At 41.8% G+C, this 27,007-nt stretch overlaps 1 protein-coding gene across 5 annotated transcripts in view; it reads right to left on the bottom strand.

Moving 5' to 3' along the window:
• Nucleotides 1–6,562: 6,562 nt before the first annotated feature.
• OPA1 (OPA1 mitochondrial dynamin like GTPase) overlaps nt 6,563–27,007 on the bottom strand; it is an 83,160-nt gene continuing 62,715 nt past the window's right edge. For all 5 annotated transcript variants that reach the window (XM_045030634.1, XM_045030637.1, XM_045030635.1 and 2 more), the window contains 2 exons: nt 11,394–11,471; nt 6,563–8,811 (listed from right to left, as the gene is read on the bottom strand). In XM_045030634.1, the coding sequence (XP_044886569.1) occupies nt 11,407–11,471 (65 nt within the window). In that variant the 3' untranslated portion in view covers nt 6,563–8,811; nt 11,394–11,406. The remainder of the gene's footprint in view (nt 8,812–11,393; nt 11,472–27,007) is intronic.

Here is a 27,007-nt window from a genome sequence, read left to right as displayed (position 1 = left end):
TGGGTAAATATTGAGGTTAATATTTTGGGACGGGAGGACAAAAAAAGCAACACATGGAGAAAAGTCAGAGTATTGAAAAGAAAAGCAGATTAATGCTATGGTTGTATTTCATAAATTGTACATTAACAGTCTGTGCACATAATGCACACATGTGTACCTTCCACTACACTGCCTTACTTTAACAGACAACCTCACATTTACATTTAGACTAACTCATTACCATAAACACATCTACCTAATGCAAGGGACTGGATTTTTCCAACATCATCAGTATTTTCATGCACTAGAGTGAGCCCAAAATTTGGGTGAAAAAAAAATCAGTACAAACAAAATAGTTTTTATAAAACCCAGGGATTTTTCAGTAAAAATCAGCACAAACTAACAATGAAGGGCCTTGTATATACACCATATTGTGTTAAACTACTTCACTGGGGACAGGTAAAAAATGGTGATCTACCTTTTTGTAACAAAACAGGAGTACTTGTGGCACCTTAAAGACTAACAAATTTATTGTAGCATGAGCTTTCGTGAGCTAAAGCTCACTTCTTCGGAGTTCTTCTTCAAGATTTGCTGCTCGTATGCCCATTGCATTCTAGGTGTGCGCACACCCACATGTACGGTTGTTGATTTTTGCCTTAGCGGTATCCGAAGGGTCAGCTGTGGCGCCCCCTTGAGTGACACGCTTATGCATCTGTATGAGAGGTGCTGCCAGCCCTACCCCCTCTCAGTTCTTTCTTGCTGACAACTCCGACAGAGGGGCAGGAGGGCAGGTAATGGAATGGACTTGAGCAATATATCTCAAAGAAAAACAGTTATGAAAAGGTAGGTAACTGGTTTTTTATTCTTCGAGTGCTTGCTCATGTCGATTCCATTCTAGGTGACTCACAAGTACTGTCAATGGAGATGGGCTCGGAGTTCACGGTCTGGCAGCGTGCAGCACTGCTCTGCAGAAGCCATCGTCCCGGGCCTGCTGGGTAAGTGCATAATGGGACGTAAAGATAATGGGACAACCAGGTAGCAGCTCTACAGATCTCCTGGCTTGGCACCTGAGCTAGGAAGGCTGCTGCTGACACTTGCTCTCTAGTTGACTGCACCGTGACTATTACTGGTGGAAGCACTTTCGCCAGCTCATAGGAGTAGCGGATGCAGGTTGTGATCCAGGATGAAATCCTCTGAGCAGACACTGGGTGACCTTTCATCCTGCCTGCCACCGCAATGAACAGCTACAGTGACTTGCAAAACACCTTTGTCCTGTCAACATAGAAGGCCAGCGCCCTCCTGACATCCAGGGCATGCAACCTGTGTTCCTCTTCCGATTTATGAAGCTTCGAGAATAAGACAGGTAAGTATATGTCCTGGCCAGTATGAAACTGGGAAAATACCTTAGGCAGGAATGCCAGGTGCAGCCGCAGCTGGACCTTATCCTTGCAGGACACCGTATAGGGCGGTTCTGAAGTAAGTATCCTGATCTCAGACACCCTGTGAGCAGATGTTACTGCAAAAAGGAACGAGACCTTCAGGAGCCTCGCATCAGGAGAAAAGGAGAAGAGAGCAGGAAGCCAGAGGTTCAAAGAGAGGCCCCATGAGCCTTGACAGCACGAGATTCAAGTCTGGGAGGGACAGGGTCCCGGACGTGAGGGTAGAGACGCTCCAGACCTTTCAAAAACTGGGCTGTCATGAGAGAAGACCGACCTTCCTTTCAACGGAGGGTGGAAAGCTGAAATAGCAGCCAGATGGACCCTGATCGATGACAGGGACAAGCCCTTGAGCTTGAGATACAAAAGATAATCCAGAATCACTTGGAGAGAGGCCTGGATACGTCATTCTGAAGCCCAGCACTTGAACCTTTTCCACTTGGCCAGGTAAGTCGCTCTGGTGGATGGCTTTCTACTACCCAACACCTGTTGAACCCGGGCCAAGCATTCCTGCTCTTCCACATTCAGCCATGCAGTAGCCATGCTGTCAAGTGCAACGCCACAAGGTTCGGGTGCAGGAGACTGCTGTGGTCCTGGGACAGCAGGAAAGACAGCCACAGCGGAGCAGCTACCAAAAGGTCCAGCAGCATGCTGAACCAGTGCTGGCGAGGCCACTCGGGCTATCAGGATAACCTTCGCTCTGTCCTGTTTGATCTTCACGAGGACTCTGTGGATCAATGGAAGTGGTGGGAAGGCATATATCAGGGGCCCCGACCATGGGAGCAGGAAAGCCTCTGACAGGGAGCCCCTATCCATCCCCCGGAGTGAACAGAACATGTGGCATTTCCTGTTCATGGGATGTGAACAAGTCCACCTGGGGTGTCCCCCTCTTCCGGAAGATCATACTGACCACCTCCAGATGGAGCAACGACTCATGGCGAGACGAGAAGGTCCTGCTGAGGCAATATGCAAACACGTTCCTGATCCCGGGCAGATGTGCGGCTACCAGATGAATGGCATGCCGCACACAAAAGTCCCAAAGGCAGAGAGCTTCTTGGCAAAGGGCCGAAGACCTGGCTCCGCCCTGCCTGTCTATGTAATACATCACGACAGTATTGTCTGTAAGGACCTGCACCACCTTGCCCCTCAGGTGGGGCAAGAAAACCTGGCAGGCCAGGCGAACTGCTCTGAGCTCCCGGACGTTGATATGGAGGGCCAGATCGTCTCACAGCCAGCGGCCGTGCTGAGCCTGCCCAAGTCCGAAGCATCACAGACCAGGGTCAGTGATGGGGCCAGGGCCGTGAAGGGAACTCCCTGCAACACGACCTAGGGTTCGTCCACCATTGCAGAGATGATAGGATGTGATCCGGCACCCTGACTACCTGGTCTAGGTTGTGCCTGTTGAGGATGTAAACTGACTCCAGCCACACTTGCAGAGGCCGGAGATGAAGCCAGGCATGGCTGACCACGTACGTACATGTGGCCCAACACCTGCAGGCAGGTGTGAGCCATGGTGATCAGGCAGTTCTTCACATGGGAAATCAGGTCTGACATGGTCTGAAAACATGCGTTTGGAAGGAAGGCTCTGACTTGCATGGAGTCGAGAACTGCCCCAATGAACTCTATTTGTTGGACTGGTTTTAAGGTGGATTTTTTCTCATTTACCAGCAGGTCCAGGTCGCGGCAGATGGAATGCACCGGATAGAGGCTTCTCTGCACTTGTTCCCGAGACCTGCCCTTGATGAGCCAATTATTGAGATACAGGAAGACCCAGATCCCTTGACATCTCAGCTAAGTGGCCACTGGTGCCATGCATTTTGTGAAGACCCTTGGGGCCAATGAGAGGCCAAAGGGGAGTGCCGTGAATTGGAAATGGTGTCCGCCCACTTGAAATGGAGGAAACATCTGTGACTTTGGAATATGGAAATAAGTGTCCTTCAAGTCAAGGGCGGCGTACCAGTCTCCCGGATTCAGGGAGGGGCTGATGGAGGCCAGGGAGACCATGCAAAACTTCAACTTCTTGAGATACTTGTTGAGGTGTTGCAGGTCCAGAATGGGTCTGAGGCCGCCTTTCACTTTCAGGATTAGAAAATAATAGTAGAACCCCTTTCCTGTCATGTCCTGAGGGCCCTCCTCCACTGCCCCCAGGTGCAGCAGATTCTCGACCTCTTGAACGAGGAGTTGCTTGTGAGAAGAGTCCCTGAAGGATGGGGAAGAGAGGAGGTGGAAGATGTGGCTGAAAACTGCAGGGTGTACCCTTGTGACACTATCTCCAGCACCCAGCAGTCCGAGGTGACCCATGACCAGGCCGAATGGTAGGGCTGAAGAAAGAACGGGGTGGATCCTGGGAGTTGACTGGGGTGTTGCTTTCGAGTGCACCCTTAAAATAAGCGCGTCTCGCCTCCGGGATGCTTTGCCGGGCCAGGCCGCGCAGGTGAGCAGGAGGAGGGACAGCAGCAGTTGAAACTTATGTCCCTATCCCTTCTGCTTGCAGACCCCAGACGAGGCTGCCAAGGCCTTGGCGGTGAGGGCAGCCAGAACGGCTTCCATGCAGACTGCGGAGTATGCATGCCCAGCGAGCGAAGGATGGCCCGAATGTCCTTTAGCCCATGCAGCCTCGCATCAGTCTGCTCCAAAAAAAGACCACTCCCATCGAATGGAAGGTCTTGGATCGAGGTCTGCATCTCTTGTGAGAGGCTGCCAGTCTAAAGCCAGGAGCTGCGCCTCATAACTACCGCCAATGCGACAATCCTAGCTGCCGAGTCAGCCAAGTCCCATGCCATTTGGAGGGAGCACCTAGTGGCTGTGGTACCCTCCTCCACCAGGTGGCAAATCCTGTGGGAGGGACTCCTTGAACTTATGGAGGGAGTCCCACAAGTTAAAATCCTATCTACCTGATGGTTTGCCACCCAGAATTGCAGGCTGGCAGTTGAATACATTTTCCTCCCAAACAAGTCAAGTCTTTTGGCTTCTTTGTTTTTAGGAGTTGAGCTGCTGCGACCCAGCTTGTCTTTTTCATTGTCCGCAGAGACAACCAGCGAGCCTGGAGAAGGGTAAGTATAAAGATACTCGCACCCTTTGGCCAGGACTAAGTACTTCTTTTTGGCCCTTTTGAAGGTGGGAGGGATGGACGACAGGGTATGCCAGAGGGCCTTGACAATTTTGAGGGCTCTGTCATGCACTGGTAGTGTGATATGAGCAGGGTAGAGGCTGAGAGGACGTTGAACACGGTGTCTGCCTGCTCGGCCATCTCCTCCACCTCTAGGCCCAAGTTCTTGGCCACCCGTCAAAGCAGGGCCTAGTGTTCTTTAAAATCGTCTGGTGGACTAGCCCTCGAGGGTCCTGCGACCACCTCGTCCGGGGGCGAAGATGACGACTGTACCACCGGGGCAGGCCTTGGGGCATTGTCCACTGTAAGGGAGGGAGGTTTAGGGGTGGGTGCAGTCTCCTCTGCCTCGACCTCTGAGCGTGCTTCATGCATCAAGCCAGGTGCCGCTGGTGCAGCCAAATGTTGCCCCGAGGCAGTGGCAGATGAGTGGTGCAAAGGGGGAATCATCATGACCAGCACGCCCCACGCACTCCAATAAGGCCACTGCGCTGGCCACTGGCCATGCTGCCGAGGCAGCGCCGATGTCGACGTGGCCTCGGGTGCCCAATCGCGACGATGGGGTCTGGGTGAGGGGTTGAACTTCCCTTCCATGCCAGAGGAATCCCCTTCCAGTGACCACAGTGGGGCTGTCGACACCTGAGTCTGCCTGCTGACCGTTGCGGTAAGAAGGAACTGAGAGGGCGTAGGGCTGGCAGCACCTGATATACCAACGCATGAGCGTGGCACTCAAGGGGGTGTCACTGCTGACCCTCCGGATACCGCTAAGGCAAAAAACTCCAACACCCACGCGCACGTGGGCACGTTTACACTTAGAATGGAATCAACATGAGCAAGCACTCGAAGAATGTTTAGTTACTAGAAGCCGGACATTAAATCAAAATAGTAAAAGATGTAACCTTTTATTGGTACCGGTACTTCTGTGTCTATTTGGGCTTTGCAAAATGGATAAGCAACATCTTTAATATCAGTTTTACTTGTTGGTTTTTTTTATTGCTTTTGTAACAATTTCCTGAATCTGCAAGGCATGGTTTAGCACTCCAGAATGCACCTGTTAATAAGTTGACTTCCATTTCATCATAATTCCCAATTCCACTGTCTTACTGAACATCTGTGTGGTATAAGAGAACCTAACAAACATTAAAGCCTGGTACTCAGTGTAAAAGCCTGAGAGAATTTCACTTACACCGAGAAAAAGATCTATGCACTACCAAAACAGGAGAGAGAGCTGATAAGCTTCTCAAGCAGGGACCATGTCTTGTTTATCTGTAAAGCACGACACCTATACATAGTGCTATATTAACACTAACGGAGAAATACTGTAGTTTATATATAAGGCCCATTGGGTTTTGTTTTTATTTTATTTACAATTTCCTGGGAATTTATCATTAAAAAAAACATTAAAAAAAAACAGGTGAAAATCAGTATAAAAACAAAAAGGAGGGGCCAGAGGGCGAGAGAGGTGAGGGGATCCTTCCACTTCCTGTGGGCCTGGCTCTGCAGCTGTCACTAATTCTTGGCTGCCAGGACCCAACTCCCTACCACTGTGCATGGGGCCATGCTGAAAGTCAGGAGGGGGCTCTCTCCGGCAGGTAGTGGTCACCTGGCTCCCTGCCCAACTCTGGGGGAGCAAGATAGGCAGGGAGCCCCTCTCAGTTCCTGGGACCCAGCTCCCTGCCAGTCTCCCTCTCCCTCTGCACAGTAGCAGCCACCAAACAGCCTTTACCCTCCTCTCCGCAGATGTGCCGTGCCATCCAGTGGGGATTCTGCGAGGGGATAGAATGTGAGTTAAAACAGGTCAAACCCAAATCCCGGCTTTTTCAAAATGCAGGAATTTTTCAGGAAAATCTGATAAACAGAACCAAAGGGTGTTATTTATATATTAAAAGAGTAGCCATATTCAGCAGTTGCATAATGCTCCATGTTCCTAGATCTCAAAGCACATTACAAAGGTGGGGTACCTTTATCATTATTTTGCAGATGCGGAAACAGAGCCACAAGGAGGTTGAGTAACTTTTAAACTGTGCATATGACATGAACATTTAGTGTTCAAAGCCTGAATTTTATTATTTTCCCTTCAATTACATCTGCATTCAATAAATACCCAGCTCTCAAGGAACACACCATGCCAAGACTCAGATCAGCAATAGAGAAATTGTAACCAAAGACTGTAGATACCATGCTGAAAAAAAGGTGCATATGGGACCATTGGATGCGACATTTTGCAACATTTACACTACACAGAGATTTCAAACAGTGATCATGTCAAGTAAACACAAAAAGGTTTTTTGTACAGAGAGAGATTTCATACAAGTACAGACTCATTCATGTGATATACAATCTATGGAATCTGCTTTCCTTCACTGTTGTGGAAGCAACTTAAACTTCTGAAGTTACCCACAGTCTGTGCCAAAAGACCATATAAACCAATTTACCTTTTTTTAAAATGCACTCCTTTTCCTGTAATCAGGTGGTTTTAAGAAAAAATAAGCCCCAGTGCTCAATCTGTTCGATTATCTTGCCACGTTTAATTTTAAGCACCACTGTATGAAAAACTACACTTCAGTTTTTTTACACAATGGTGCTTAAAGTCTTATTTTTGATTATCAAATGTTAGGGGTTTCCTGTTCCACTTCTAGTGTTGCTCTCTGTGTCAGAAGCAAAATGATAAATGTTCTTACATACTGATTCCTTCTTATTCTCAATTACCAGTAATTCAAATCATTTGCCTCTTTCAGAGGGAAGAATACAAGCCTATTTCAATTTCCTAACCTACATTTTGGGATAATTGCACAAGGAACTGTTTTGAACCTGTCTAACATCCTCTTCCAGGGCAGTATTCAAGTATTCAGCACCACTGGTCAATTCTAGCTGGATTACTACACTTGTATTAAGAGTGTCAGAAGAAAAATAAAAAGGGGCTTTAAAAAAGTCACTGGACATCGGTGAAATTGTATTTAGATCATTTTCTTAAATCTGTCTCATTGACAACTTTAACAGCAATAGTAGCTAAGTCGAGATATGTAAAAAAAGATGATGTTCATTTATTTGGGGCTTATATTATACAAAATGTATAACTGGCAGACGAGATAACAGAGGAAACAAGTAAAATCAAGTAAGCAAAATTCTATGTGATACCTCAAAGAATTGGTGAATATTGGTTTAATCCACCAAGCTCTGGTATGTCACTTGCAGACTGCGTTGGGGGTAATCTGAGAGACTGAAGGAAATGAACACCACTGAACAGTTACATCAGTCTAGACTCTAAACGACACAAAGCAAGTGGCTATGAAGGGATCTTGTGCATTACACTACTTTAAAGCAATTTTGGCCTTAAAGTCCCCAATAAAAAGAAAAAATATATATATAAAAAAATCTGGTTTTGATCTTTTTTCTGAAATGTTTATTTGAGAGGGTCAAACAAAGTGAGTTACACTGTTAAATTATTTTTCTGTATTACCCACACACATAATTAGCTTACTTTCCAACAGGACATGGGGAAAGTTAACAGGAAACCCAGTTAGTGTCCAGGCAACCCCCAAAATGAAATGTGATTGGCTAGGATTCAGAGTAACATCATCTAGTAGGAAAGCAGCCATAAAATGAGCAGCTGTTGACATTATTTCCTGAGCCAAACTTTTTAAGGAGTCAATGAATGACAGCCTGTACTTTTCAAATGAAAGGAACTGGCAGAATTCCTTTGATGACAATAGCTCAAGTGCTTAAGCAAAGCCTCTCTCTCTCAGATCTCCCTTCTCACCACAGTGTATTAGAGGTGTACCCTAGCGATTGAGGATGTTTCAACATACCGTATAGGGATACAACCAATATTAGTTAGAAGGGTGTTAATTCATGTATGTACAAATGATACATCTTTATTTCAAACTCCCAGGATTATTTGCAGGCAAGAAACTGACACTGGATAAAACCACTTTATGAATCTGCTCCAGTCCTGCCATACTAGACCACAGCCAAGAAATAAAAGTCTCTCCTTCCTCTCAGGAACAGAACTTAATTGGACAACTTTGGCATTCCCTCATCTTGTCATTTCAACACAACAAAACCTGGATTTTGCTGTCATGTTTGTCTTGCTTCAAAAATTCAAATGGGAGGTTTTGTTCAATACGTCTCAATCCCATGTGAGAAATTACTTCCCTCACCCCTTTGACATCACAGGATGCTTCAAAAAGGTACGATAGGAAGACGAATGGGACAGCAAAGCCATTTCATTCTGTCTTCTTTGTGCAATGCATTTTGGGAAAGGCCTGTATTCTTATGGTAAAAGTTCAGCTGAAATATAAAAAGGCAATTAATGTAATTAACAACAGGTGCAATCATATTATACAGCTCAGTCATAATGCCTTATATACTCTGAGAATTAACACAGGAATTAGGTGATGGACATGAATGAAATCTGAAAATGATACTCAGATCTGAGTGCTGACAATAATAATTTTCACGTGCACTATCTAGCACTTTTCATACAAGGATCTCAAAATACTTTACAAAAACAGAGGTATTGTCACATTTTGATTACAATGGGCTATAACTGATCTCACATTTTAATGTTGATACAAATTGTGCACTCAAAGTGTATCTTAGAGTTGTTTCATGAGACCTGAATAACTAACCTAGAGAATGGAGTTGTAGCTGTGTCGGTCCCAGGATATGAGAGAGACCAGGTTGGGGAGGTAATATCTTTCATTAGACCAACTTCTGTTCATGAGAGAGACAAGCTTTCGAGCCACACAGAGCTCCTCCTCAGGTCTGGAAAAGGAACTCTCAGTATCACAGTAAAAACTCTCCAACTCCAACTACTATAAAGAACTCAAAGATGACCCCAGACTAGTTTACCCAGGAACTGAAGGATATCATCAAATCCTTCCTCAAACACCTCCAAGACAAACTCCACAAACTCATTCCCCAAATACCTTCTACATACAAGGGAACCCAGGCAGACCCATCATACCTGGCCACGGCACTGTTACTGAAGGAATATTGGGACTCATACAAACCAACCTCAAACCACTCACCACACAAAGGGCCAGCTTCCTTCAGGGTACAACCGACTTTCTTCACAAACACCACAACATTAACAGGCTCCCTCAGAACACCATCCTCACCACCATGGATGTCACTTCTCTATACACCAACATCCCTCACAATGACGGCATGACTGCCTGCCTCAAATATTTACAAGACAATGGACAACTCTCACATATCCACTCCTAACACATTGCCAAACTCATTCATTTCCTCCTCACCCATAACAATTTCACATTCAACAACAAATATTTTGTCCAAACCATGGGTACTAGGATGGCTTCCAATATGCCAACCTCTTCATGGGCCACCTTGACACCAAATAATATACCTGAGATACATCGATATTTTCATCTTCTGAACATACAGCTTAAACTCTGTCATAGATTTCCACCACAACTTCAACAACTACCACCCATCCATTAACCTTTCTCTGGAGCACTTCTCCACGAGCATCAACTTCCTGGACACCACAATCAGCTTCAACAATGGAACCCTACAGACAACTATATACAAGAAACCCACGGATCACCATACCTACCCTCACAGATCCAGTAACCACCTCAAATACACCAAGAACTACGTTATCTACAGCCAGGCACTCAGATAACACACAAGATGCTCCAAGGAGAAAGTCTGAGATATACACCTTAACACACTTAAAACCGCCTTCAGCAAGCAAGAACATACCACAAGAGAAGTAGATCGTATCATCCACCCAAATACTCCAAGAGAACCTGCTTCAATACAGAAATAAAACCTCCTCCAACCTCACACCCCTAGTTGTCCCCTATCAGCCCATATTGGAACCCATACAAGGTATCAACAACTACAACCCATACTTGATTTTCTTGAACCTCTACTTCTGGCCTTCAAACAACCCCCCAACCTCTCCATACCCATCATCAGAAGCAAGCTTCCTACAGACCAGGACACACCAACTCAAAGTGGCATCAGACCCTGCCAGAACAACAGATACAAGACCTGTGGTCATATCTCTCCTGCTACACTCATCAACACTCCCCACAACACAACTTTCAAGATCCATAGATCCTGCACATGCCTATCAAAACATGGTGTACCTCATCCAGTGCACTAAATGTCCCAATAACAAGGATGTGGGTGAAACTAGACAATCACTATGCCCTTGAATGAACTCAAACAGGAAAATGATAAAAGACAAAAACACCCTATCACCCACAGGTGAACACTTTTCACAAAGTGATCACTCTATATCTGATCTCTCAGTCCTCATCCTCAAAGGAAATCTGCATAACACTTTGAAACAACGAGCCCTGAAGCTTAAATTAATTACTCAGCAAGATTCCAAAAATCATGGCCTGAACAGAGATACTGGATTTATGGCTTATTACAACAATCTGTAACCTGCTAACCCTCTCTTTTTGTTCTATGACTACAGAGGTGTTTACAGGCCACTCTACCTTGAATGGTCCATTACAATATGTGTTAACTCCTTATGCTAAACAATCTTTTCCACCTTGCATTTTGCTGTGACATTCTGAGTATGTTTTCCAGATCTGAAGAAGCGCTCTATGTGGCTCGAAAGCTTGTTGCTCTCACCAATAGAAGTTGGTTCAATAAAAGATATATTACCTCACCCACCTTGTCTCTATAACCTAAAAGCACTTACACTACACTTCACATTCTTTTGCCGTTATAAAGACTAGAATCATGGCACTGAAAATTGGAAACAAAAAGGAAAGAAGCAAGGGAAAGCTGTAAAATGAAATGGATTTTCAGGAAACAATTCCTTCAGCATTGTGTGTGATGGGTTGTTTTGTGTGTATAGGACAGTAAGAACATTGTACCTGCTTGAACAATCTACTTCTCCTGATGGAGGGCTTCAATGAAGGCTTCAAGTTTTTCCTGGATTTCCCGAACTTTTTCTAGAAAGATTAAAAAGATTGCCATTCAAATTTCTAGCTATTTTACTGAGGATAGATACAAAAAAACTCAACTATAAAGCAGAGCAAAATCCAATTCTGTAAGCAATCATTATCCTAAATGTTTGATGCACTGAATGCCTTTGTGAACAGTTCCTGCATCAGACAAAAATTAACAGACTCTCTATTAAGCCTGTTTTTTCTTTAAAGAACTTTTCCAAGTAGATATCTTTTTACCATAAATGCTAATTTAATAATTCCAAAATGCAGCAAAGCAATCTGATACTGAAATAGCTATGTTTTGAAAAGCTTAGATTTCCACTGGTTCACATACATCAGGTCAACTGTGCACCCATTGTTATACAGTGGGAGTTGTTACCCATTAAGTAAAGTGCACTAATCCCTCTCTCTTTTAGCCCAATATTATTATTCTCCACATTAGTAGCACAAACACCATTTATCATTCAAGAAACAGTTAAAAGCTAGTGACTTAACAGGTAGAATTGCAAGCAATCAGACCTCAACGTGCAACACACCTGGTACAAGAGAGAGTGTGCTTGGAGCAAAGAATCCTATCTGAGTTGAATATTCAATGATATATCTAGTCTTGGTCCCTTGCATCTTAGCACTGACCAAAAGGATGCAGTCAGAATTGTATTCCACAAAACCTCTAAATCTGGAATCATTTTCCCCATTAGCAAAACCACTCACAGGACAAACCTACGTGCAGTTACTGAAAACAAAATGTCAGTAGGAAATTTAAAAAAACCGCCAAACCCTTAATTTTTTTTTACCATCACTGTGACCCTCTCTCCCCCTCAAGATCTTGGAGTGTCTACATGTTATATGTAAACTGCAGTGACTTACAGAACCGACTTTAAAACCTAATGGGATTGAAAAGACTGCATGCTTTTCTGCTCCTGCTTGAAGCTGCTTCTTGTAAATCAGTGGTTCTCAAACTTTTGTACTGGTGACCCCTTTCACACAGCAAGCCTCTGAGTGCGACCCCCCTTATACATTAAAAGACACTTTTTAAAATATATATTTAACAATATTATAAATGCTGGAGGCAAAGTGGGGTTTGGGGGTAGAGGCTGACAGCTCACGACCCCCTGAGGGGTCACAACCCCCCGTTTGAGAACCCCTGTTGTAAAACCTATGTAGAGCCAGTTACTCCTTTTTAAGTGTGTGGAGGAAAGGGAAGAAGTGGATCATTGTACTTAGAATCCGGAAATCAAGCGTTAAGCGTAATAAAAGGTACAATGTGTGCACAAACGTTCAAATCTAGTTTTAGCAAGCTAAGCATATCATCTGGGACAAAGCCCCAGATTCCCTTTGTGAGGTTATAAGGGACACTTGTGGTTATCTTCCATTAGTTTTCGTGGCTACTTATTACATGTAAAAAACCAAAGTACACTCTAGCCGTGATCGAACGGGATACGTGCGCAGCTGGGGCAAGCACCAAATGTGATCACCCAAGGGAGTGTTCGTAGGAGGTAGCTAGGAGAAATAATCGTTTCATCTAACAATGAAATGACAAAATCCTCATACTTTGCACTAAAGTGTGTTTCAGAAACAAGAATAAATTTATCTTTTTAGGATAAAAAGGACATTTCAGCAGACCAGATTTTAAAGAGTGATATAAAATATACTCTAATAATAAAGAAAAATTCTGCAACTGAAACAAAGCTGTTAACATTAATTGGCTAGCATTTGAAACAGATACAGTAAAACAAGGCAGTCAACTTTATTTCAGGGTTTCTTGGTGTTTTGTTAACAGCCTGGCAGAAATGGGAATTTGACTCTACTGTCCACATGCCAGGCATGGGCAGGCAGCTCTCGCTTCGGTCTCTCCATGACCTCAACTCAAGTTGGCTGGACCACCCTCTTGAAGGCCAGACGTAGTTTAGTCTCCTGACCAACTTTGTCATGGGGCATTCTAATGAGCAAAGAAAGGATCTGTACACCGGAGCGAACTTAGTGATAGTGTGTGCTGACCTGTCTTCCTGGCGACCCTACACTGGGCTAAAAATACCAGAAGCACTGCATTAAAGACATCGGCTATCTTAGTCTATACTCGTCCTAGACCATGTTCATCTCTGTGGTGTCTGAATGTTTTCCAAAGCTAAAAATTAAATAATGAGATGTATGCTTTTCTAGTGCAGCTTCCTCTTCAATCCCTCCCACCCCCTGCCTGGGAAATGACATGTATGTTTGTTTTGTTAATCTGAGTGCATTCATATGCATTCCTCAGGAGTAGTGCTATTCAGGGCAGCCAAAGTCTTGAAGTTTGAGACAATTTTTTAGCTATTCTGGGTCCGGATAATTTCTAGTCTTGCAGATATGGACAAAGGGTAAATTCCTGGTCCCATTAAAGTCAATAGCACAAGTCCCAGTAGGATCAGGATTTCACCCCAAGACTTAAAATATAACAGAGATGAGCCCTCAGTAAAGCCATGTTGCTAAAGACAACATGCTGCTGCTGGATTCAAAACTGGTTAAAGATTGTTTTCTTGTTTCTGCGGGCGGGGGGGGGGTCAGAGAGGGGGTGCGCCGCACAACCTATATCTTTCAAAGGTTAATTTCGTATTATATTTGACAAACGCGTCACAATTATTTTTGTAATTATGATATATACATCTTACCTTGGGGAGTAATGTAATTCTGAACTATTTATTTTTGGTTTGGATTGCTCTATTCAGTCCAACATTCTTTCCTCAAATATGATTTTTATATTGATCAAGCTATTAGTCTGATTGAAAGCAGACAGATTTAACAACATTAAATGCCAATATTTTTTCTGCTCAACCCTTGGTTAGTGAAATAGTCCAGTGCTAGAAATTCACATCAACCAAATCCATAATTTATGAGTTCACACTTAAAAAAAAGGGGGTGGGTGGGGGTTGTCTATCTGTGCCAACAATACCTACTTTAATTTTTCAATCAAGGCATGTTAAAGTAACAGGATAGCCAATGTTTATTCCACCAGAATGTAGTCCATCAGTTGTGTACGTTTAGAGAACAGACATACTAAAGTTGCCTCCATCATTATCATAAGCACTTTATTAGTTTTTATACCTGGATAGAATTGAAGTAACTCCTTAACTGCAATAATTATGAGGTCTTTAAGTAACTTCGGAAAAAACTTTCTTAAATAAAACAGTTACAAAGTCTGTCAAGAAGTTATAATATAGTCATACGAAGCTTTGTATTTGCAATAGGAATACAGCTTATTGCACTGAAACAGATACTAATCAACAGGTAAAATGTATTTCTTTCTAAAATCCACAATGCAGCACACAGTAATAGTACCCTGCTATTTAGTTTGCTTTTCATTTAGCATAATGGCAGAAAGCGTATTTACACAACTGTGATTAGTAAGATGGTAATTTTAAATTCTTGAAGATACTTATTTTGATGAGCAACATAGTGCAGTGACTGAATACTTTACGGTAAGTATGTCAGTACTTCACATCATTTAAATTCAAACAACAGGACGGTAACTATAATTGACCCAAACAGAAACTATAGATGTTAACTGCCTCAAATTTTGGGGAAGTTTGCTTCTGGATCCAACACACTTTGCTGTGAGATAGATTAATATTCGTCCCTTCCCCAAAACACACACCCCCACACCCACCATTTTCCAGGGGTTCTGCTCCAGATCTGGGTCCAAGCTTCTTGGCTTGAGCCCATCTCCAATTAAACAGCACAATTTCAATACATTTAATATTGCAAATGAATACTTTCTCAAAAAACCCAATAGTCTCTTTGGGTTTCAAACCAGGACACTTCTTCATACGAGTACACATTAAGGAGATGCCTATGACATATTGAGGATATTTATGTTGCAACATTATATTATTCTAAGTAAAAATAACCCACAGACTACGAGATAAACTTTTAACCTGCTAACAAGTCTGTATTTCTCTAACACACTGAACTTTCTCCTGAGTTACTATCCAATGCTCCAATATCACATCAGGCTTCCAAATGCTACAGTTCTAATTTACTTCTGAAGTTTATATTTAGAGTGTTGCTCATAACTCTGATAGTTTTAATACAGATTTGGAGTTATGAATGGATGATTCTTACACCACCTGTTAAACAGTGATCAAAACTTAAGCGAAACCAGCGTAGGAAAACTATAACAAACCCCTTGTTTCTAGCTTTGGAACAATGAAACACACAGCCTACAGGCAATGAATGCCCATTCTACTTTCCATTTACCCAATGTTTACCTAAAAGATGAGCTGTTCCATACATCAATTCATTATGTCTCCTGATCTGGTCATGAATATTCCCATAATCCTTTCCCAATATCCCATAAACCTCCACTGACACAGAATGAAGAAATTCTTTATTCAGACGGCTTGAGAGACCCATTCATGCTTGTTCCCTCTTTATCTCCACATGAAATGATACCGCTGCCCACTCATTTTCTTTTCATTAATCCTCTAATACGGACTCTAAAAGGCTCAAAACCAGACTAATTGATCTGTAATTAGGATCTGAATTCACAGTGAATACAGAAAGACCCAGCCAAGGATAAGGTTTACTTTTGCTGTTAACATCAATTTAGGAAGGAGAAAAAAAACCAAAAATATTCAGTCTCATAAAGACAGATTGTCTACTTACTGGTCCCAACTTTATAGCTACATTATTAACGTGCCTCACCCGTAAAACCACTGCATTGAGTGCAATAGCACTGCTGTTAAAATTGAAGCCAGTTACCTTCCAAGCAAAGCTGATGAGGTGGGGGTGAATAACTTAAAGCAATAAAACAGAAAGAAACTTTTCATATAATGCTGTAAGAGTAAGAAAAATAATCAGCTTTATAATCAAATGACTTTTTCTAAAAGAGGAATTTAGCTTTCCAGTGCAAGACATTTCTGTCATGACTGAAAACAAATGGTGTAAAAGTTTCCTCAGAGGCTAGAAATTTTCCACAGAGGTAGCCCTGTAGACAAAGATGTCCTGTTTACTAATTCTTCTCTTTGATGATATAAATCTATATTTTTGTTTAGTTTTTCAAAATACATACATTTGACTAAATATAGGATCACTTCTGCCTTAATCTAACATTAAAAGCAACACAGCTATACATCACTGGCAATGAGATTGCCTTTTCAGAATAATAGGTGCTTAAATGCTATGTTGAGGTGTGCCACAAACTCCTAGATGGAGAAATGCAACTTGAAGACAGATCTATGAATTATATCCAAAAAACTTACACACACACACAAGATCTTCTCATACACACACAAGATCTTCTCAGGGCGCGCACACACACACACACACACACACACACACACACGAATGTACGTATATCAAGTAGTGCAGCAGCAAGAGGAGTTGCAGGTAACCTTTCCCCTTCAACAAAGTATCAGTTTAAAACTTTTTCTACTAGACTATCCATATGGCAGAAGCAGCACGGTTGAAGAAGGTTGTCATCCTGGCCTTGAAATAATATTTAGGACTCAAGAAACCTCCTAGAGCTTATCTACATGGGGAAGTTATACTGTCATCTGATAATGTGTGAATTTAAACTGCTATAGTTACAGCACTTTAACGCCTCACGTGGACACTAAATACAATAGTGTCATAAGAACATAACATCATAATGGCCATACTGGGTCAGACCAAAAGTCCATCCAGCCCAGTATCCGGTCTTCCAAGAGTGGCCAATGCCAGGTGCCCCAGAAGGAACGAACAGAACAGGTAATCATCAAGTGATCCATCCCGTCACCATTCCCAGCTCCTGGCTGGGAATATACGTGTCACACACACATATATATACATATGTGCAATATATGTCATTTTTTCTCATTTTCCAAAGCTTATATTGCTTTGGAAGGGGTTTAAGCAAATTTGAAAAAAACACTCTTATTCCAGAATAAGACAGCGTCCATACGACGAGTTAAAATGGTATAGTTATACTGCTGTAAATATACTAGTAAAGTTCTCTCACGTAGACAAGCCTTTACTCTTTATTGTACACCTCTGTTCCCTGACACTGAGATGAATATGAAGGGAAAAAACCCTCACAAACTATTTTTCTTTTCATCTACAGATGAACAGTTACATTGGAGGAAAGGGGCTAGAGTTGTCTGTACTTAGTGAACTAAATCATAATACTTCGGATGTTGCAAACATTAAGAAGGAATCCACACAAACATCCCTGTCTTGTAGGAAACCGTTAGTATTCCCATTTTGCAGACAGGAAAACTCAGGCAGAGAGGTCAAGTCATCTGCTCAGCAATCAGACATTTAGATCTCTGTTTAGGTAAGCATTCGAGCAGGTGGAAATGCGTTCCTGAGTACAGATGCTTTTCTCATTTGGGGCCTTAGAGGAATGAGCACAAGGCTGGCAGAAAAACTGAGTTTTAATGTCCTCTCTGCAACTAAGACATGCTGCCTCCCAGTCTTACAAGTTAGACAATGGGAGATGGTCATTAGTCCATTTCCTTGCCTATACAGGATTGCTCCCAGCAGGATGGTGTCTGGTTCTTTGTTCAGGCTACTTTTAAACAACCCAAGAAACTGGGGCATTGAACATGCTGTAGGAATCTATTCTGCAGAGCAACACCTCTCTCTGTCAAAAAGTTTCAGCCTGAAACTTTTACTCAGTATCAAACCATCACCTACAAAAAAAGTTTATTCTTTAAAAAGAGGAGGAAATATTTGCACAGCCATGACATGCATGCCTGAACTGAGTGACCACAAAAGGCAGGCCTCTGACCCTTGCGCTTCCTTGCTCTCCCCACTCCCGTTTTTGGTGTATGCTGCATCCTCACTTGTCCGTCAGTCTATCATTCACGGTTTGAGTCTACAGTCTGATCTGCACAGAGCCCCACCGAAGTCAATGGAGCCCACTTATAGACATCAAATTGCAGGATCAGGGTTTGAGATTATAAATTCCTTGACGATAGGGACATATCTTCTATTATAAACTTTGATGAAGCACCTTGTAGACGAGGGGGCACTATGAAACAACATGTATAACTCCTATAGTTCTGGCTTCTTGTCCTTTGTTAAATAATTCCTCTCCTTTTTGAGGGTTTACACTCTTCTGATATTCATAGGTTTTGATCCGTTCTTCCTTTTATCTGGCGTTTATATTTTAGTGCTTTTAAATCTTTCCTCCTAAGTCAATTTTCTCCATTCTTTTCCCTGAATTCCTTCTACACAAGAAGTTAGCTTGTTACAGCTCCTTTAGGAAAATCGCTCATTTGCTGTTATGAAAACATCATCTTTCCTTCAGTAAACAGAAAATCCAGTCTATAGTCAGATTGATTAGAATGCTCAGCATCATACTCTTCATATCTGGTAATATGGATCCACAGTCCACTGCAGGAAGTGGGATTTTTACTTATGGCTAACCAGCACATTATCCCGGTTACATATACAAAACCACACTGAACAAATATAAAAGGGGCTAAGTGACACAATCTCTTCTTGGTTCAGCCCTTTGTGCCATGTTCTTCCATATTCTATAGGACCATAGAAAACTCCAGTTTTCGCTAAAACAATGTGGGGGCAGTGTTCTAAAGATTGTCCAAAACAACCCCTGTAACCACAACTTACAAAACTTGCATCAACATGCCTTCTCCCAACTCCCAAATCTCAAAAGGCTAAGAGCTACTATAATTTACTGATCATGTCCTGCTGAATTTTAAAAAATTCTTGGACATTGGCTCAACACATTTTTTTGCCAGTTTCCTCCTGTTCACATACCATATTTTCCTCTGGATGTGTCCGACAGGAAAGCTAAAACTTCAAGAAAAAAGGAAAAACCACCCAGGCAGCTCTTAAAGAGACAGAACATCATTTATCACCTGTAAAGACAGATTTATAAGAAGAGGGCCCCCTCTGTTCCTTTAAGACTGCAAAACAGATGGGAAGTGAATGGACAGTCAGAGGGTCAAGAAAACTCATGGGAGGTGCTGTATGTATGTTCCCAGCATAAGAAAGAGGTCAAGATTGTAACTGCATGGCTGGGTGCTGGAAAGGCCCTTTCTTCAAGCTGTTACAAAGACAAACGCTGTTCTTCATTCTGCTGTCAAACTGTTATAAATATTGGTTTGTCAAAAGCCCTTCAGTGGCTGAAGTTTTTAAAAAAAGGCAGAACAGGAGAATGAATCATGTGAATGATTCTTAAACAATTAGCTCATTAGTGTAATAAAAGCACTACAGTACTGGAGAAGTTTAAATGGAATTTATAATAGTTCATATTGTAAATCCATATACAGGCTTAAAATGCAAGCTTGCAGAAAAGCTAGTGTACCACTTCATTACTGGTAGCCAGCATAGAACGAACAAAACTGCTAACCGAGGTAACATCATAGTAAAACTAACTTTTACTGTTATCAAATATTTTTCTTAAATCTACTGTACCATGCAAGAGATGCAAATATATGGCAAGGTTAAATGAATACTTCCTGTAAATTTTGAACTTCAAAGTATATTCACTGAGACTGGATAATCATGACACAAAAGTATTAATCACATGTGTGTATAAGACTTGCTTTACAGAGCTAGGAAGATAAAAACAGCACTATGATGTTTTACTAGCTGGAGCCCAGAGCTACTGGCAAAACTTAATCCGTTTTTGCACTAAATCACTTTTCCAGTCCTTGAAAACAGGCAGTTCATTTTTGGGTGCTGCTAGAATCCTGGTATTCTTGGTGGTATGGGGAGTGGTGGGAGGAGGTGCTCTGCGTGGCTGATAGAACAAGTGAGATGCTATTATAATGATGGATTACTGATCTTTCTTTGAATAGTTAGCATCTTCTTAGAACCCTAAAACAAAAGCAAAATATTTAGCACATCCATTTTATATATATCCAAATATAGCCAGATCTCCAGGAGCTGGTTTAACACACCCTAGTTTTATGGACATGAGCTCTTCTATGACCTCCTGATGGCAAACTGACCAAGTACTTTGTTTAACTAAACCACAACAGGAAAAACATCAGGGGAGCCTGCTTCCCCACCATAGACAGAGAATCTATCTCTCTCTTTTCCTTCTTGTTTCAGGGGAGGATTCACCTAAGGGAAATGTAGACACCCCAGCTTGTATGGTTAACATGCTATAAGCGAGAACCATGGAAACACTGCAAGAAACTGATGCTAGGAATAGAGTCTAACTGGAAGATGTATAATCATCATCACTCAAGTCAATCTAGCTACCAGCATTAATGATAACTTTACTCAAATATGCTTTGAGGATAAAGTATCAACCGCCACTTAAGATGAGCCCAACCTTTACTTCATGCTAGGGGATGGAGCAAAACCAGCAGTAAGAAAGCCAGCATGTCTGTAGACATTAAGGATAGTTTCACAAGTAGTTAGCATTGCCATTTTATTTTAACATAGCTAAAAATTCTCTTAGAAAAAAAGACCACCATAAAACATGAATTGTGCATTGTACTGATGAAAGTGTAGGCTACTAATTAATCAACGTCTTGACCCACACCAGCCTGAGGTCTGCACATGAGCCCTTCTCAGCTAATGAAACTGTTTCCAGCAACACATTTTCCCCTCCCCAATCAAATAGAACAGAAGCCAACTGTATTTCCCAGAGCAGTCCCCAGGGCTCTACAGACTGGCAAACATGAAGTTATCGCCCCATATCTGACAATGCAGGAGCACAGTATCAAAGCTGAGATCGCTAGGCTGAGGCAAAAATGACAACTACTGAGACTTTTGACCTGACACTAGTTACGTTTTTGAGAACTTGTCACGTGTCAGGTCCCACATCCCTATAAAAGGGAAGGTAATTAATGGCACAGCACTACCATAAACAGCGCTCAGAGCCTAGCACCGGTTTCAAAATGTTCATTAAGCATAGAATTTCCAATTAAAACTGCCAAAATGAGAGACCGAATGGAGCACACAATAGATGTTAGTCACATTGCTTAATGTACGACTGGAAGGTGCCCAGATAGTACAGTGATGAGGAACCAACACAGCATAGAAATGCCTTGAATCAGCTCTACAATCAGGCAAAGATTTAATTGTGGAAGGAAACCTGTCTTTTCATTCACTGTATCAGAGTAACGTGCCCTTAACTGGGGAGGGAATAGGTGAAAAACAAACTAAAAACAGACCATGAACACTATGTGATGACTCATCCACCAAATACATATAAGGTTTAAATTCCTCCAGTTGATGCACAGACAACTTCTATGACTAACCATATTATGAAAGGCAATTACTTGTGTAAATCCCAGTGCACAAATGTGAATATTGATCTTTATAAAAACTAAGTGTTAGAAATTGATACATTTTGGTCCTCAAACCAAAGGAAGATTGTACTCAATAGCTACTTGGACCACAAATCAGTAAAATCTATCTACAACAACATTCATGTTAAATTTCATCATTAGAAGAGAAAATGTCTGTCTGAAATTATAACAAGAGAAATGTTTAGAGATAGGACTGATACCATGATTCATCTCTGCTTGTCAGGAATACAGATTAATTGCTTAAGTGCTCCTGCTCTGAAAGAGAAGATGTTACTTTATTCTTCATTTTCTTTTTTGTTTGTATTGTCATATTAATTACTATACTGCTTTCTTATTTTATATTGCCTTCCATCTTGGAAGCTAGGTGAAAAATCACCATCACAATACTAAATAAGCTGGTAAAGAAATACCAATGACCCTAGTTTCTTAGGTCTTTTGGGGTCTGATTAATATATGTCACAGCTTGGTAGTGGTTGATTCATCTTCCTTTGATTCATCTACCTGCAATAATTTTGCATTTCTACAAACACTACTACTTCTACATGAAGATCCCATTAATGATGTATATGGTATCTGTACATATAACCGATCAGTTTTTTTTTAAACTAGCACCCAACATTCTGTTTCCATCCTTGAAACATGCAGTAAATTTCAGGAAGAGATTAAATTTAGTAAATATAACACCAGAACAACATGCATCAAAGGATAGATCATTGGACTCAGACAAGATTAATAGGCAGCAAACATGCCCAGTCCTACACCGATTTATCATTATCTTTCTATGTTGACTTTAAATGATGGTCTTGGTCTGCGAAGAATGTGCTAAACTTTGCGAGGATCCGTTTTTGAACCTGGATATTAGTGCCTGGCTCTTCATCAATAACATTAAGAAACCACAGCGCTCGGATCTTCGCCATCTGGGATTTTGAAGTGAAGAAAACCATCGCTCCATCAGAGGAGGTTTACAATTGATGTATGCTCTCCCTTGAGGATTACTTCCCTCTTTGAGAAGAGCCCTTTCTGCCATGACACAAAGCAGGAGCTACCTTATCTGCACTTTGACACAAACAATCCTACACATTCCTCTAGCAACTGCTTTAATTTGTCAGTTTCACACAGCTGTCCAAAACAAAGAACTGTTAAATTCAAGTTGCCTCCACTACCATAAAGTACATTTGCTTTAGATGGGCTCATGCACTGGGCTACACTGAATTAAAAATAAGGCAAAGGTGACTAGGTAAAAATAATAGCTATTTGCTCTATAACTGAATAGAACAAAGTAGGAACACTAAACAAAAATAGATGAATATATTTTAATCCTAAAGATAACAATCATATTCAGTGTGCATGTACAAACTATACATATGCTGTCTCTCTCGCGCACACACATCCTCCCCACAATTCAGCATGCATATGGGGAGGGTTGTGACGAAGCGTGTCATGTGGCCTCTAACATTTCCACCTTATCAGATACAGATGGTGTAGGTGAGCATTCAGTTTCTGGCTGAGACTGGGGCATAGATGAAGGTGCACAAATAAGGAACAAATCCAGAAAAGACTGAGGGGGAACGAGTGGAAGATAACAGCCACCATAATTGAGGGCATAATCTGACTTGAATTTGCAGGTCTTTTTAGTTCCTCAGCTGCTTTAGATGATCAGATAGCGGGGACAGCCAGGACTGCTGTTTGATCTGCACCTGTTCATAAGGTTACAACATTTTCAGATGCAGCTATCACTACTATTATCCTTGCTTTTGTCACTTCAAGATTAGACTACAGCAAGATGCTCCTTAGGAGGATACCTTAGGGCCATTAGGAAACCTGTGCATAATGCAGCTGCCCCTCGTTAAGTGGTGTATCTCACTGGTTGCAAAGTTACCATCCTGTTTTCATTCAAATCTCTTCTAAAATATCACTTCTTCCATGATATTAATTAGTTCTAAAGATCCCTGTATGTTCTTCCTTCCTCTGGATTTCCAAGTCCACATCTTCTTCATGTCCATCTTTTAGAGTCTCTTCTGGGGACTTTGGGACCCCACAGTAAGTGCTCACAGAATTAGACCCTTTACCTCAGTCATGCAGAATCCAAACATATTGTTGGCAATAAATATTTTAAGTACCAATACAAAATAAAAATAATAGTGGCCAACTCTCTGTAATCTGCATTGGTTATCTATTGGTTTCCAGGTGGACTTTAAGGTGTTGGTTTTGCCCTACTGATCTGGACCCTTCCACCCTGAGAGTCTACTCCTCCCCCATGGTTGTGACCAGTAGAGCTGCTAGAGTTTTATCAGTCCTTATGTTTAAACGGGGAAGATCCGATTTAGAAGCAAAAGAATCTGGAGCAAACGGAGTCAAGAAAGCCAAGGGAGGACAGGATTTTAAGGAACATATGTGATCAACAGGTCATGAGGTGTGATCAGGAAGAGGTCACTAGAAACCTTGTAGTCATCTCAGTGGAGTGAAACACAAATATGGGATAGACAACTCCACACTCTAAAATTAGTTTCATGCAGCATTTTCATTCTGCAGCTCGTAGCAATGAAGAAAAAAATGTCACCATGCAATACTATGCTACAGCGGCCCCCAAATTAGTGCTAACGGACTCTGGCACCCAGCTCCACTTAAATGTATGACATTAAAAACAGGTGTGTCTTTAACCACACTTTGCTATAAGCAGACATTCCACAGACCCCAGGAACACCCTTATTTGAGTGGAATCTAACAAATGGCCATACATGACCCATAAACTCCAAATACTGGCTCCACAACAATCTCTGTATTTTAATTAGCAGTCTAATCTGGTGAGAAACTGTACATAGATTTGCAACAGAACTAAGATGGCATGCAAAGGACATCCAATATTCAACCAACATAAATCAGGCACACTAAAAGGACACTTCCAAAATAAAATAAAACAGAGGCTTAAATCCAATTCTAATGAATTCACAACATAGTAAAAATGTAATACATTGACTTCAACAGGCAACAAATCCCAGTGTTAGCCTTAGATATAAAAAGCAGAAGAGTTTTTCGGAACACTAGTTTAGTTAGTCTTGATACACTTTGACCTTTAGAAGAAAATAATTACAGCTAATTCTGTGCATCAAGATTACATTTTAGAACTATGACAGAATTTAAGAAAATCGCCCTAAGGTAGGAATTTCTTTTTCTGCACATTCAACTGCCTTCCTCCATTTCAATAGGCCTTTGTGTAGAAAGAAGTCCTGACTAGTCTGTGACACCTGCACAGGTGTCAATACCTTATGTGCTGACAAACTGACTTGGGGGCTGACCCTTCCAGTCATACTTAGTTATTTAAGAGTCAGGTTTCCCTCAGTATTCTGTTGATCCCACGCCCTCCTTCTGTGCTCCCTGCCACTACTCCCACTCCACAAATAGGATCTGCATGGGGGGTTATTTCTGTTTTAGGGTTTGTTTGTTAAAATACCTGAATTATGAGAGAGCAGAATGTTGGATGAATAGCACACACAGTACTGCAGGAAGATGCTTTGCATATTATATAATTCTTACATGCACATATACTGTGCAGAAACTGGATTTTGAAGAAAAGTGGTTTGGGTTTTTTTAAGCAGCATTCATAGTTAAGCTCTTTAAAAGAAAGGACACCCTGAGATCCATATTAAGTTTCTTGGAGCAGAGACCGGGGTGAAATCTTTGCACTGATTTCAATGGGGCCAGGATTTCACTCCGTATCTTCCTGTTTGCATTGACAGCACTTAGCATGTTGTGGGTGCTACTACAATATATGTCTATAGTCGCTTACGGAGCTTCAGAAGTGAAAGAGACCCTCATGCACTGCTCTGTGTGGCTATTTTCCAAATGATTTGCAAGATTTTTTTTCTTTTGATTTATAATATAATAATAATTTATAATAGTTACTTATTGAAATTGCTTTGTAAAGTCAAACCTTGCAATCCAGCTGTGGTTAAGAATTTGGCCACGTAGCTAAAGCTTCACCGTCATTTCTAAGCAGTGCAAACTGCTGAGTAAGAAAGAGAGAAGAAAATAAGAGGCAAGCCCAGACAAGTGCTGTATCCTCCCAAAGGAAACAAACCTAACATCCAAGAAAACAGGCCTGCTGCCTGGACAATGCGTAGGCATCAAACAGTAAAGAATAGTAAACAGAGACCGGACGCCTGGAATGGCACGACTCCTGCTTGCTGATCCTTCTGAGTGCTGCCACAAAGGCTGGATGTTGCCATCTTGCGTTAGAAAGCTGCACAGCAACTTAGCTGCAGCATGAAGTTCATGTTATTCAGGAAATTTACTTTGGCCCTTTATATTTTGAATTATTTTGACTGAAATTCTAAAAGAACTCAGTCAGACAGAGTGGAACTTTCGAAACAGTTAAATATTTCTGGGACCCACTTCACTGGGAAGCGCAACAACAAAGAACGTCTATGTCAGGAAGCGTTTTGTTGGAAGATGAAAGTCACCCTCACAGCATTGATCTTCTGTACACTTACAGATTGTGTCTGCTAAAGTAATTGTCATTTATTTTGTTTTAGGAAATAAAATACAAAATCAAGGGAATTCTGCATTACAGTGCAAGATCAAAGTCATTCACCTGCATTCTTTTCTTTACCATGTAGGATACAAACCTGTGGTCTGATTCTGGACAACAGCACTGCAGAGATACAGGTTCTTCTAATTAAACCAGCAGAAAAGGTCTGAAAGCCTGCACCAAGCGTCAGACCCTTTAGCAATTACTTACCACGTTTACTGGACCCAGTAACCAACTAACCACAAACAACTCCCTAAGGACAAAAATACACTAGCGGGCCTACAAGTTTTAACATTTTGAGTAGTTATTTGCTCACTTTAACGTAAAGTTCAATAAGGCCAACAGGGAAACAATACTGACGTGTACAGCATTAGTTACTTTAATGAAAGTAAAATAAAGTAGAAATGCAGGAGAAATCACTATGTATGGGTAAAACATAATAAAAGATCACCGCATATACTCGTTCATAAGCTGAATTTTTAAGCACCAGAGAAGGGGGTTGGCTTATGAATGGGTATAGAGAGGGAGAGGTGGGACACAGCTGTTGTCAGATGCTACCGGTGTGGTGCTCTGCGTGCCAGGACACTTTGTTTAGTTAAGTTTACCTCTGTGCCTGCAGATGGTTGAGGTAAACAAACCATCTTGGCCCCCCCAGCGGCTTAATCTGATGGCCCGGGAGCCAAAGTTTGCTGACCCCTGAATTATAGGGTCGGCTTATAAAATTTTTCCATTTTTACTTATCCATCTTGGGGGGGGGTCGG

This window comes from Mauremys mutica, chromosome 9 (genome assembly GCF_020497125.1).
Source record: "Mauremys mutica isolate MM-2020 ecotype Southern chromosome 9, ASM2049712v1, whole genome shotgun sequence".
Lineage (NCBI taxonomy): Eukaryota > Metazoa > Chordata > Testudines > Geoemydidae > Mauremys > Mauremys mutica.
The sequence above is the reverse complement of the archived record's forward strand: the minus strand, read 5'-3'. Positions and strand labels throughout refer to the sequence as shown.